The 13,677-nt window shown below is 40.9% G+C and overlaps 1 protein-coding gene across 1 annotated transcript in view; it reads right to left on the reverse strand.

Annotated features, from left to right (window-relative positions):
- SYT6 (synaptotagmin 6) overlaps positions 1 to 13,677 on the reverse strand; it is a 602,681-nt gene that overhangs the window by 243,474 nt on the left and 345,530 nt on the right. The window contains exon 3 of the mRNA XM_089681083.1: positions 1,146 to 1,704. Within this exon, the coding sequence (XP_089537209.1) occupies positions 1,146 to 1,704 (559 nt within the window). The remainder of the gene's footprint in view (positions 1 to 1,145; positions 1,705 to 13,677) is intronic.

Consider the following 13,677-nt stretch of genomic DNA (forward strand, 5'->3'; position numbering starts at 1 on the left):
TCACCTGGAGATCCAGCCAGTATCACACTTCCTGTCTTAGGGTGGTTATGCTCACTCCATCACTGTATTTATGGAGGATAAGCATAGCTACCTTTTGATAACATCATTGTCAACCTGAGGAGAGGGTAGTGTAATATGGACTAGTAGGTTTTGATGGACTTCACATCATAAAGGTATCATATATGCAGGGGCGGACTGACAACTCATGGGGCCCCTGGGCAATAGGGGATCATGGGGCCCCTGTGTCCTTGCCAAAACTCAAAAAAGCCTATGAAAAAGGTACCAGGGGCATCTCATGGGGCCTCCTACTGACCCTGGGCCCTCGGGCAGTGCCCGAGTTTCCAAATGGTCAGTCTGCCCCTGCATATATGTCATTTTTTTTTTTTGTTACTAGTTCCACTTTATAGGCCAGTTCAGACCAGAATTGCACAGGAACGCAATTCACTATCATATACAATTCTGGTGCATTCCCCTGCAGTGTGATTTGGCAGCCCATTCATTTTTAACAAGTCACACTGGGCTGCACGAAAAGTAGAGGATACTCTTCTTTTGAAATATGCGTGCCACAGATGTACTGCATTTTTTAGACTGTAAAGTCAGAGCATTTTGAACATGCTGCAGGAAACATGCACAGAATGCACATTTCCTGCACCATGTTCTGGTATGAACTGGCCTTTAAGTTGATGTTTGGGGGTGTTTGATTAGGATATAGCACTAAATAGATCAGTTATGTCAAACGGTGTATATCCCATTACCTGAGGAAAGCTGCTTTTGTTAAAAATCTTCCTTGCAGTGCTCCTTTAATAGCCTTCAGGTACTACCTAGAGCCCTGATCTTGTTGGGGTTTTAAATGTCAATAGCAGCTACTGTTACTAACAAAATTTGTGCTGATCGCCTGGCCATTTCTGCCTCTCCACCATTCATATTGTGCTGTTTCCCTCACCCCCCAAAAAATCTAAACTTTATCTTTAAGTCCATATATAAATATATACTGCATTCTCCTTAGTCGTGTTACACTGTCACAGACCAATATAAAAAGACAAATGCAAATGCATCAAATAGGATTACTGTAGACAAGTTTGGCTGAAATGTCAGATAATGACATTCCATTCAGTAAAACAGCTTATCAAAAGTAGACATCTTACCGTGGTGGCATATTGAATATCCTTCCAGATGGAAGACTCCCTTGACAAATCTGATGCCTCAAACAAATTTTCCAAAATGACTTCCCCTATCATGTCATGCCTGGAAAATCTATCAAAATCAAATACACTGAGGTGAAGTTTTCGACTAGGGAGGTCATCGTAGGGAACTGGAAAGTTAAATGATTCATCAAATGTTGGGTTAAGAGTCTTTCTGTGAACCCGTGTTTGAAATTTTCTCTTTCGGTCAGGTAGCAGGTAAATCTTCACATAGGGATCGGAGCTTCCACAGAAGTCCTTGGCAGGAAGATCAAAAGCTCTGAGAATTTTTACTATGAGAGTTTCATTCTCATAGTCGTACTTGAGGGTAAAGTTGATCTTTCCACAGGTCTTGGTGTCTTCCTTTTTGGCATCTTCTGAATCTACTGATTTCTGTTTGTACAATTCAGGTTTTATCCTTCCAATGCTGGTTGGCTGTTCACTCACTTGTAAGGTGTCAGTTCCAAAATCCACACTGGACACATGCATCTGACGGTTCAAATGCCTTTTGAAAGAGATGTGCCTGTAAGTAATAGTGAAAACCAAAAGGTTACTAAGGTAGATGTAAATATATTTTCATCTTTATTGATGGACACAGTGAGGCACGAAATACAATTTTTGTGTCCGCTGTGACTTTTTGATCATTTATAACTACACTATGTGTTGCATAATTGTGGTAATTTGCTACCCACTGTTTAAAATGTCTTATGAATACCTGTATGTAGGAGAATGTATCTTCTAGGCGTTCCTTGCATGATGCTGTACGCAAATGTCAACATTCACTGCACCCTTTAGGTAGGAGATATTTACCTATGTAACCACAGGTGATGTCACCATCACATGTGCTCTGAAGGAACGGTATACCTGTGTCGTTACTTCAGAGCACTGTGCCGTAAACAGCGCACGGGATGACGTCATCACGGTTCGCCCATTCAAGTGGCCGCAGCCAGTGAACCCAGAAGAAGACTGGGTGAAGATGGATTCCCTGCCAGCAGTGACAGGAAGGATCCATTCCACAGGGAAGTCTGCCATAATGTGCTGGTATGTGGTGCATACTAGTACATTATGACTTTACCCTGTGGGGGGACCATTTTTATTTTTTTTTAGCATTGGTTTATTACTGCTTTAAAGCTACCTGCTATAGCTGTTTCAACTGATATTCACTAAATGGAATACAATAGAACAGATTAAAATAACAGTGATAATAAGAGATCTATTAGAACTTTGTTAAACTAACACATCTTGTGAACCATTAAAATGTATGTAAATCCTTAGGCCTCATGCACGCTTGCCATTTTAAATGCTGCTTCCAGTGGTGTCTTGTTTTTTTTTTCTTCCATTAAGCACCCCACAATGTTAGCCTATGTGTTCATTAAAATATAGGCGTTTACAAGCGTTTAGAGGCCGGGGAGTTTAAAAGCAGAAAAAAAACACTGCCAGTGCATTCAGGAGCAGCAGTGTTTTGGCAGAAAAACTGCCTGATGTACCTAAAAGCCTGTATATGCACTAAGTGCATCAAGGGCTTGGGTGTTCAGTCATTTCATTGGCCAGAATAATGTAATATTATGGCCAATAAAATTAATAAAAGAGATTGATGCGCCTAAATGTGTTTGCAAAAATATTGACACTGCTTTTCTCCTGCCTGGAGAAAGGCATTTAGAAGAGTTGGGGAAACGCCCAGTGTGCATGAAGCCTAATAATGAGTTTCTTTGCTCTAGAAAAAAAAAAACCTTCGAAAGCATTTTTTGTTATGTTTGTTTGATAAATTAAAAATATGCCTATAGATCCTTCCAGAAATCTTGTGAGCTGACATCTTCCTGTATTCTGTACCTGAGCTGTCTGTTATCAACTAGAAAAGCTACAATTTCTGGGGAAATTGTGTGAAGTGTTCTTGCCTCCACCAGTAGTCTACAACTGGAGTGGGCGGAGTAACTGGGTGGAGTGGCTTGAGTAACTGTGAAAAGGTTGGACTGGGCAGAGTAACTAGTTTTGAACATTCCGCCATTCATTCCTATGGGACCAATTTCACCACAAAAAAGCCAATATATCGTGAACATTTAGGCGAAATGTTCCACAAAGTAATAGCACACCAATTGGGAACAATCCGCACGTTTCGGTATATTACTGTCTATGTAGTGTAAAAACTGTGGGAGGAGTTAGGGTGGTAAATTTGGCTATAATAAGAATATATATGTGAGATAACAGTAAGTGGTCTTGCCATGCAAGAACACTTAATTACATGGTTCTCAGAAGACTACAAAACTCTACCCCTATATGTTGTGGACAATAGGAAGGAAGTGGGTTTCAGTAATCCTAACTTGTTCATCTTTTCCTGATATAGAAGAACAAGGGAGTTTTGTCATCATAAGACTGTAAGTGTGTTACTGACAGAATCACAAGGTGGAAAATGTTTTTAAAAAAGCTTGAATAAAGAAAATGAGTGCAGCTACCACATCAAATACATTACCTTTCATACTGGGATTTAGAAATGCTTTAACTGCATATTTAACGTGAATGGAGATAATATAACACCATAACTGTCTTTATTCTGAGCACTGTTGAAGTTACACTAGACCCTTCTGCCTCATCCATAGCAATATTTTAACAGATGAAAGGACAGTAAAGTTCATTCCAGGGCAGGAAAATCCACAATGTTCCAGAATATCTTCTTAAAGTTTTAATAATCCATACATGATCAGATTGTCACCAAACTACAATGGGATCATTTGTTAATGATAAAGTTAATAATTGCAATAATGTAGTGTTATGTACAGTATGTATGCAAAATTTAAAAGGGAATAGGGAGTAAAACTGGGTAAACACTGTTTTTTTTTCATTCAACCAGCAGGCTAAACAAAAAAAACCTCACAGTTTGCTGGATCCACATAATCATTGTGGATCTTCATTGTGCTGTTGTATTCTGAAAGTGTCAGAAGACACCGATCAGAGCTTCAGCTGATTGGCTGCAAGCCACTGATTGAAGCAGGTTATCCGATAGGACCGTTTGGCAGAAGCCACTCGTGAGATCGGCTTCTGTTGAACCGGAAGTTTTAATAATCCATACATGATCAGATTGTTACCAAACTACAATGAGATCATTTGTTAATGATAAAGTTATTAATTGCAATAATGTAGTGTTATGTACAGTATGTATGCAAAATTTAGGACCGTTTGGCAGAAGCCACTCGTGAGATCGGCTTCTGTTGAACCAGAAGGGCTACACACAGATTGGAATTTGGACAGTCCCTGCTAAACTGGCCAATTTTTGATCACAGCTTAAGGATAGAGCTACGTAGGCAAATTTTAATTCTGTAATAAAAGAAAGTGACGCAAATGATTTTTGTAATGTCCCTGACTTTCCAATTTTCCAACATTCAGGTCCAGGTGATCAATAGCTTCAGTGGAGGGGAATGTTGAAGTTTAAAACAGTTTCCTGTATTGAAAATATCTTTTGATGGCATGTGATAGCAAGTGTGTAAAAATGTTTAGCCTGCACTTAGTCCAAAGATAGGAATAAAAAAGTAGCTACTGCTGTCTGAAATTCGGCTGCTACTGTATGTGACGATCACTCTGATATCATGACTGAAAATCTCCCATGAAGCTCTTGCTATGCATTCTAAAGCAGGTGATTGATCTCTAGTAAAATTAGTCTCCTCTAGTAGTAATCCTCTTATCCCACAGCAGTTACTGTGATCACTGATCTACAGAAAAAACACCCCATGCATATACTGTACATACTCTGATAGTATCTGAATTAAATTTGTGTGCTTATGACTACAGGAAGATTGAAAACTGAACAGATGAATGTTTTAGAATGCTTGTCCAGTTTTATAATTTTAGATGTTTTTAAGTGAGGACTTAAAGCAGTATTAAATCCAAAAGCAAACATCTATTATGTTGCAGCTTTCCATTTCTTAGATTTGATGGTTGCATTCATTTTCATTTTTAGACTTTCTTTCTTCTATTTTCATCTGGTGATCCAGACAGTAAGTCTGTTTTTTTTCAAAAGATCCTGTTTTCCAGCAGAATGTATCAATTACACGGATGAGACAAGCCAATTACCACTTGCAGGGGTGCATACAATGGCCAGTTTTTATTTATTTATGCAAAAACTTTATCCCAAAAGGGAAAAAAAATGCTTGCTGTAACTGTGTATAAAGTGATAAGCTGGAGTTTGTTTTCAATTTGTTAGTGTATTTAAATCTAATAGGGCATCTAATACTCTCCTCCCCCCAGAGTGACAATACTGTCCAAAGGTGCCCCCTGTGCTCCTTCATCCAGTGTGGGGGCACTCTAATACAGATGGTGTGTCACTGACCAAATCACCAGGTGAGAACAAAAAAAAGCCTATAAAAAGTAAACTAATGCAGTCACCACATCTAATGATTGGTAAGCCACAATATAATACATTTTTGTTTTGGGTTTAACCTCTATTAAGCCAGCACCTCCCGGCAGGGCAGGGTTTGTGATCATGTGAGCGCCATGATTGGCTGTCACAACAGTCACATGATTGAAAAGCTTCTGATCGCAAGTAGTGATCGAGAGCTTTCCATTAGGCATTGGTGACTGTGCCAGGAATGCATATGGTATACGTGTTCTTGGCACAGTTTGTTTACATTTTGGAACACAAATATATGGGCTCTCGGCTTCAAGGCCCAGCTGTCACGAGGCCGCATGTTTGCATACCCTCAGTGCCACAGAGTTAATACCGCTTTAAAGCACCTTCAGTCATGCACAGTTTTACAGGCTCTTCTCTACAGCATCAGGCCTGGCACTTATGTGCAGCATTAGTAAAAGGCCTGAATGACTGGGTTTGCTGAAACAGGCTGTGGAAGAGAGAGGGTTAAGAGGGTCGTGTTTTAAATAAAAATAGCCTTACCTTATTGGAGAATCAAGGGGTGTGGTAAGAAGGGGTCAAACCAGGCCGGAGAGGGCTTTTGTGGGAGGTGGTCTTTCTTGCATTACCATTCTCAGCACAGGCAGCATCGGACAAGCTTCTCCCACCCACCCTACCTTTCCTGTTTCTGTTAGGTGGTCACTACTGCTCTGTGGTTACTGTTGCTTTGGTTTCGGGGGTTTGTGTTGTGAGGATGTTTGGGGAGCTGACATTGGGCTCATTGCTATAGGTTTTTTGGTATTGTCATAGCAGTGGGGCAGAGGTATCAAGTTTTTTGAAAGCGGGGATGGTAAACTCAGTTTGGGAAGAAAAGGGTTGGGCCCCGTCTTAGGTATGGGTGCACCTTCCTGTGTACCTTCCCTACTAAGCGCAACAGGAATGGGTTCTTGGATTGGTGGGGCTGTATCAGATAGTGGCCTAGTAAGGAACTGTACCCGAGCCGGTGTATGTGCGGCTGGGGGCCTTAATTTGTAAGATGGTGGCATATACAGCCGGTTATTATTTTTCCGTGCCTTCAAAAACCTAAAACCTATCATTTGCTGTTTTTTTTATGGTTTTTTACATATGCTGAAAAATTATGTATGTATTTTTGTTATGGATGTTATTTAACCTCCTCGGCGGTATGATTCTTTCCGATTTTTTGTGCTGAAAGCGGTACCATTTTTTTGCATGGAAATATGTAGTTTTTTATTGTAGGCTGTAATTTTTAGGAATAACTCACTGAAATCTGTACGAACAAGAGTCTATTAAACATTCCGGATATGATAAAATTTGAAACACAAAATCATAAATTATAATTGAGTAAATAATCATAAAAAATAATAATATAATAATAATAAATTTAATTCAATAATATAATCAAACCAAAAACACTGAAATTTGAAATACAGAGGCAAATTCACACATCGCTGAGCAAAGTCGCAAAATCGTTTTCAGTGTCTGATGACGAATTTCCCCACGAATCATTATCATTCAATTCTGCAAGTGGTTCTGATTTACTATCGCTGCTCTAAAACCGCCATGGACTTTTCTACGTTTCCAGGCAGAAAGAACATTCAAAATGCAGGCAGGGCACAGGACAAAGCAGTAGGGACAAAATATATGTGAAATGCATTTTTAAAAAATTCTAATTTCCCGCCGGTTCAGGCGCCCATACGTCCCGACGTCACAAGGACCGGAACACAGAAGGCGGATGCCGGCATCGGCCGGAGGAAATGGCCGGGGACGCTGCAGGGGACACATCGCGGGAGCGAAGGACAAGGTAATTGCTGCAGGGACCCCCAGAGCAGCGCCGCATGGTAAGCCCGAGTGTAGCTCGGGATTACCGCATTTGGTACTGAAATTTTCCCCTGAGCTACACTCGGGATTACCGCTAAGGAGATTAAATAAACTGGCTGCTATGGCCATTTAAATTCCAAAGTCAAGTGTTTCGCGTTTATTACTAGGTTAATGGTAGGTGGGGGGTGGTATTAGAAGTGGGTGGTGTCATAGCAGCTGAGTTATAGGCAATACCCCAGTCATGAAATTGCTTACTCTTATTTGACTGCACACTTCCTAGCTGCAGGAAGTTATATAGAGCCCATCTCATTTGCTAGTTAGAGGACATCCAATGTTATGTAGCCCAATTCCCCTTGATCTTACTGTAGCTGGTCTGTCCCTTTCATTCATTGGATTTCAGTTCTCTCAATCATGGAGGATTACCATCACATGGGTGATACCTAGGGCAGCCTATTTGCAAATGCAGTCCACCCAGGCTTGCCGACTTCTCCAGGAAAAATACAGTATAAGCAGAATAAACTTTAGCATTAAACTGACCACCACAATGAGGTAGCAAGGATGTACTGGCACATATACAATGCATCAAATAACTCAAACTTCTGTGCTAAAATTACAGGTAAAACTATTTTCTAGAGGCCAGTTTGATCCTGCTGAAGTTTCCATAATAATTGCGCCTAGTGGCTGCATCACATAATAGAATTATTTGATATTCCAGACATGATGCATGGACAAATAAAATGTCCTGCCCGCAGAGAAAAATCTTACCATCCTGCAAGCATTTTATAAAAAATATAAATAATGCAAGCGCAAAATTCCTCCTCTGCTGGTCTCTTATTGGTTATTTATTAATTGGACACAAAACCATAGCCATGATCTTGCTACAGATTTAAACATAAAAAAGTGGTGAGAAATAAAGTGGAACTGCGATGGTGAAAAATTTACATGTAAAAAATCCTTGCTGCAAGAAAACCATTGCCCTTTTTTAATAATCTTTTTCCTAAACAAATATTCAGTATCATATTATAACTTGTAACTTAAACAGTCATACAATAGAAAAAAAAGCAAATATATTTTCAAACATACAGACCCAAAGACTAGTCAATCTGGCAATGAAAAGATTTGCTGTACATAGTCAGTTATGCAAAGTATTAGGCTGGAGATCAAGCCAAAATTATTGTATATAAAAACCTGCAAGGGCCCAGGAATGTTCCAAGAAGGTGTTAGTGACTTCAGGATTCAGTAATGCGCCAGATTTAAATTTTATATAATGTGATGTGTGGCTAATTTATATATACTGTATTTTATATAAATATATATATATATATATATATATATATATATATATATAACTATTTATAGATTTCCCAAAGACAAAATGACTTCTAAAATTGTTGCTTAAGTTAAAATTTAGTTACTAAAATTCTTTTCTTACAGTTCATAGTGATAAAAAAGATGTCGAAGTACTTTTTCATCCAGTTATGCATTCATTAAAATAATTAGACTCCCCCCAAAAAATTAAAAGTCAGCAGCTACAAATCCTGTGGCTGCTGAATTTTAATATAAGGACACTTAGCTGTCCAGGGATCCAGTGATGTCCTTACCTGAGCCAATTTTTCAATCAGCTTTGTGTGCACGCACTGACATCTTAAGTATGGGAAACCACTAGTGAAGCATAGCGGTTTCACAGTAGGTTGCGTACTGCGCATGCACAAAGCATGCCGTACTTTTTGAATGGTCCCGCAGTCTTCTGAGACCTGTGAAATGTCCCAGAAGGTTGCGGGGGAAGGAGGTGGGCCAAACCTCTGGGTTGAATAGGAACAAAAATGTTTTAGCCACCTCCCACCTGCCATATAAGGAAATGACGGACGCGAGGTGGTTCTCTCATTCTGGGAGGATGTCATATGACGTCCTCCTACTCTAACCATGCGTGCGCACCCCCGGGGGCACGCAGCACGGCTATCAGTGGTGCTCTGTGTCCCTGGGACACAGCGAATCACCAATCAGTGGAAAGAGCCGATGACGTCGGCTCTGTCATGTGACCAGCTGTGTCCAATCATAGCTGATCGCATGTACAGTCAGGTCCATAAATATTGGGACATCGACACAATTCTAACATTTTTGGCTCTATACACCACCACAATGGATTTGAAATGAAACGAACAAGATGTGCTTTAACTGCAGACTGTCAGCTTTAATTTGAGGGTATTTACATCCAAATCAGGTGAACGGTGTAGGAATTACAACTGTTTGCATATGTGCCTCCCACTTGTTAAGGGACCAAAATTAATGGGACAGAATAATAATCATAAATCAAACTTTCACTTTTTAATACTTGGTTGCAAATCCTTTGCAGTCAATTACAGCCTGAAGTCTGGAACGCATAGACATCACCAGACGCTGGGTTTCATCCCTGGTGATGCTCTGCCAGGCCTCTACTGCAACTGTCTTCAGTTCCTGCTTGTTCTTGGGGCATTTTCCCTTCAGTTTTGTCTTCAGCAAGTGAAATGCATGCTCAATGGATTCAGGTCAGGTGATTGACTTGGCCATTGCATAACATTCCACTTCTTTCCCTTAAAAAACTCTTTGGTTGCTTTTGCAGTATGCTTTGGGTCATTGTCCATCTGCACTGTGAAGCGGCGTCCAATGAGTTCTGAAGCATTTGGCTGAATATGAGCAGATAATATTGCCTGAAATACTTCAGAATTCATCCTGCTGCTTTTGTCAGCAGTCACATCATCAATAAATACAAGAGAACCAGTTCCATTGGCAGCCATACATGCCCACGCCATGACACTACCACCACCATGCTTCACTGATGAGGTGGTATGCTTAGGATCATGAGCAGTTCCTTTCCTTCTCCATACTCTTCTCTTCCCATCAATCTGGTACAAGTTGATCTTGGTCTTATCTGTCCATAGGATGTTGTTCCAGAACTGTGAAGGCTTTTTTAGATGTCGTTTGGCAAACTCCAATCTGGCCTTCCTGTTTTTGAGGCTCACCAATGGTTTACATCTTGTGGTGAACCCTCTGTATTCACTCTGGTGAAGTCTTCTCTTGATTGTTGACATTAACACACATACACCTACCTCCTGGAGAGTGTTCTTGATCTGGCCAACTGTTGTGAAGTGTGTTTTCTTCACCAGGGAAAGAATTCTTCGGTCATCCACCACAGTTGTTTTCCGTGGTCTTCTGGGTCTTTTGGTGTTGCTGAGCTCACCGGTGCGTTCCTTCTTTTTAAGAATGTTCCAAACAGTTGTTTTGGCCGCCTAATGTTTTTGCTATCTCTCTGATGGGTTTGTTTTGTTTTTTCAGCCTAATGATGGCGTGCTTCACTGATAGTGACAGCTCTTTGGATCTCATCTTGAGAGTTGACAGCAACAGATTCCAAATGCAAATAGCAAACTTGAAATGAACTCTGGACCTTTATTCTGCTCATTGTAATTGGGATAATTAAGGAATAACACACACCTGGCCATGGAACAGCTGAGAAGCCAATCGTCCCATTACTTTTGGTCCCTTATCAAGTGGGAGGCACATATGCAAACTGTTGTAATTCCTACACCGTTCACCTGATTTGGATGTAAATGCCCTCATGAGCTGTCATGCTGACAGCTCATGAGGAGAGGAGAGCCGGTAATCAGCATTACTCAGAGGGGACGTGTACACTGATCATCAGTGCCCTAATAATCAGTACCCTGATGATCAGTGCAGCCCCATCAGTGCCACCTGTCAGTGTCCATCAATACAACCTGTCAGTGCCCATCAATGCCACCTGCCAGTGCCCATCAGTACCACATCAATGCCACATATCAGTGCCCATCTGAGCTTTCCTTCAGTTCCAGTTATCACTGCCAGTCAGTGCCACATATCAGTGCCAGTCAGTGCCGCCAATCAGCGCTGCCAATCAGTGCAACCTATCAGTGCCAGTCAGTGGCGTCTATCAATACCAGTCAGTGCTGCCTATCAGTGCGCATCAATGCCGCCTATCAATGCTGCCTGTCAGTGCCACCTAACAGTGCCAGTCAGTCCTGCCAAACAGTCAGTGCTGCCTATCAGTGTTGCCTTTCAGTGCCATATATGAGTGCTGCCTTTCAGTGCCCATCAATGATGCCTGTCAATGCCCATCAGTGCCACATACCAGTGCCTCCTCATCAGTTCCCATCAGTGCCGCCTATCAGTGCCTATCAGTGCAGTCTATCAGTTCCCATCACTGCAGCCTCATTAGCGCACATCGGTGAAGGAGAAAAATCACCTATTTACAAAATTTTATAGCAGAAACTAAGAAAAAACGTTTTTTTCAAAATTGTCAGTTGTTTTTGGTTTGTTTAACAAAAAATAAAAACCCAGAGGTGATTAAATACCACCAAAAGAAAGCTCTATCTGTCTCAAAAATGATAAAAATTTCATATGAGTACAATGTTGCATGACCGCACAATTGTCATTCAAAGTGTGAGAACGCTGAAAACTGAAAATTGGCCTGGGCAGGAAGGGGGTAAAAGTGCCCGGTAGGAAAGTGGTTAAATGTATTTTTTCTTATAATTTTCAGTATCATTAAAGCTGGCATTGTGCATAGATTAAAAGCCAAAACAATGATGTACACATAAGCACTCATGCATAAAGACTGCAGCCTGAATGCAGTCTTCATTTACATTGGACCTGCTTCCCACATAGGAAGACTCGACTTTTAAACTGTAATATGCAGGGCTTCCCTGTAAGTTTGACAAGCTCTGTATATCAGAAATGGCAATCTTGCATATCAGTTGTGTAATCTGAGGGTGGTCCTTAGAAATGCTGATAGCTGCCCTAACTAGGCCTTCATCCACCACGGAACCAAAGATAGGAGCCTCTCTTGTCTCTGCATCAGCTTAGCCCTTCACCCTAGGTAATTTAAAGCCAGTGGAGATTTAAATCAGGATGGTTTGGGTGGCCATCAAGGGCCATTCACAAGCTGGTTTGTGCAGTGCGATTTCAGCCCATTCATTTTGAATAGGTTGAAATTGCCCCACACCGCAGCAAAAGTAGTGCATGTGCTACCTTTGCAAACTCTCTGCAAACGCATCTGTGGTTGTGACTTGGGTATCATTAACTTTATATACTCACAACTGCAGTGCATTTGGAACACAGAGTGGAAAACATGCAGAGAATGCAGGTTTTATGCACCATGTTCTGGTGTGAACTAGCCCTTGCCCCTGCAAAAACAATACCTGTTGATCCTGCCAGAAATCCAGTGAGCTCCTATCTTCCTGTCAGGGGCGGACTGACAACTCATGGGGCCCCCGGGCAATAGGGGATCATGGGGCCCCTGAGTCCTTGCCCAAACTCAAAAAGCCTATGTAAAAGGTACCAGGGGCATCTTATGGGGCCCCCTAGTGACCTCGGGCCCTCGGGCAGTGCCCGAGTTTCCAAATGGTCAGTCCGCCCCTGCTTCTTATGCTCTTTTCTGCTACATTTTTTTACAGCAAGCATTGTTACTAGCTTTCTCTGTGGACTACAGACAGCTTCCCCTTTTGTTATAGAGATAAGTAGAGGGGTGGTGCTCTGTACTCTGTCCAAGGATACAACACTGCTTTTCCACAGATACAGAATAGTGAGTGAGTGTTGTCCCCTTAGGATAAGTGTGTTACTAGCAGAATCACAAAGTGAAAATAGTTCTGAAAAAAAGAAAACCAATTCAACCTCCACAACTAAGGACTGATACGCTGCAATATATTAAATTTTCATTTTTGTTCCTGGGTTTAGATACACTTATTATTAAAAACTTAAATTATTAAAAACTGATGTTGCCAAAAGTATTGGGACGCCTGCCTTTACACGCATATGAACATTAATGGCATCCCAGTATTAGTCCGTAAGGTTCAATATTGAGTTGGTCCACCCTTTGCAGCTATAACAGCTTCAACTCTTCTTGGAAAGCTGTCCACAAGGTTTAGGAGTGTATCTATGGGAAGGTTTGACCATTCTTCCAGAAGCGCATTTGTGAGGTCAGCAACGGATGTCGGACGAGAACGGACGTATATATACAAGTGAAACTCAAAAAATTAGAATATAGTGCAAAAGTTCATTTATTTCAGTAATGCAACTTAAACGGTGAAACTAATACATGAGATAGACTCATTACATGCAAAGCAAGATAGTTCAAGCTGTGATTTGTCATAATTGTGATGATTATGGATTACAGCTCATGAAAACCCCAAATCCACAATCTCAGAAAATTAGAATATTACATGCAATCAATAAAACAAGGATTGTACATAGAACAATATCGGACCTCTGAAAAGTATAAGCATGCAAATGTACTCAGTACCTGGTTTGGGCCCCTTT

This window comes from Staurois parvus, unplaced genomic scaffold (assembly GCF_062004578.1).
Source record: "Staurois parvus isolate SC_StPar_1 unplaced genomic scaffold, SC_StPar_1.0 ptg000258l, whole genome shotgun sequence".
NCBI classification, from domain to species: domain Eukaryota; kingdom Metazoa; phylum Chordata; class Amphibia; order Anura; family Ranidae; genus Staurois; species Staurois parvus.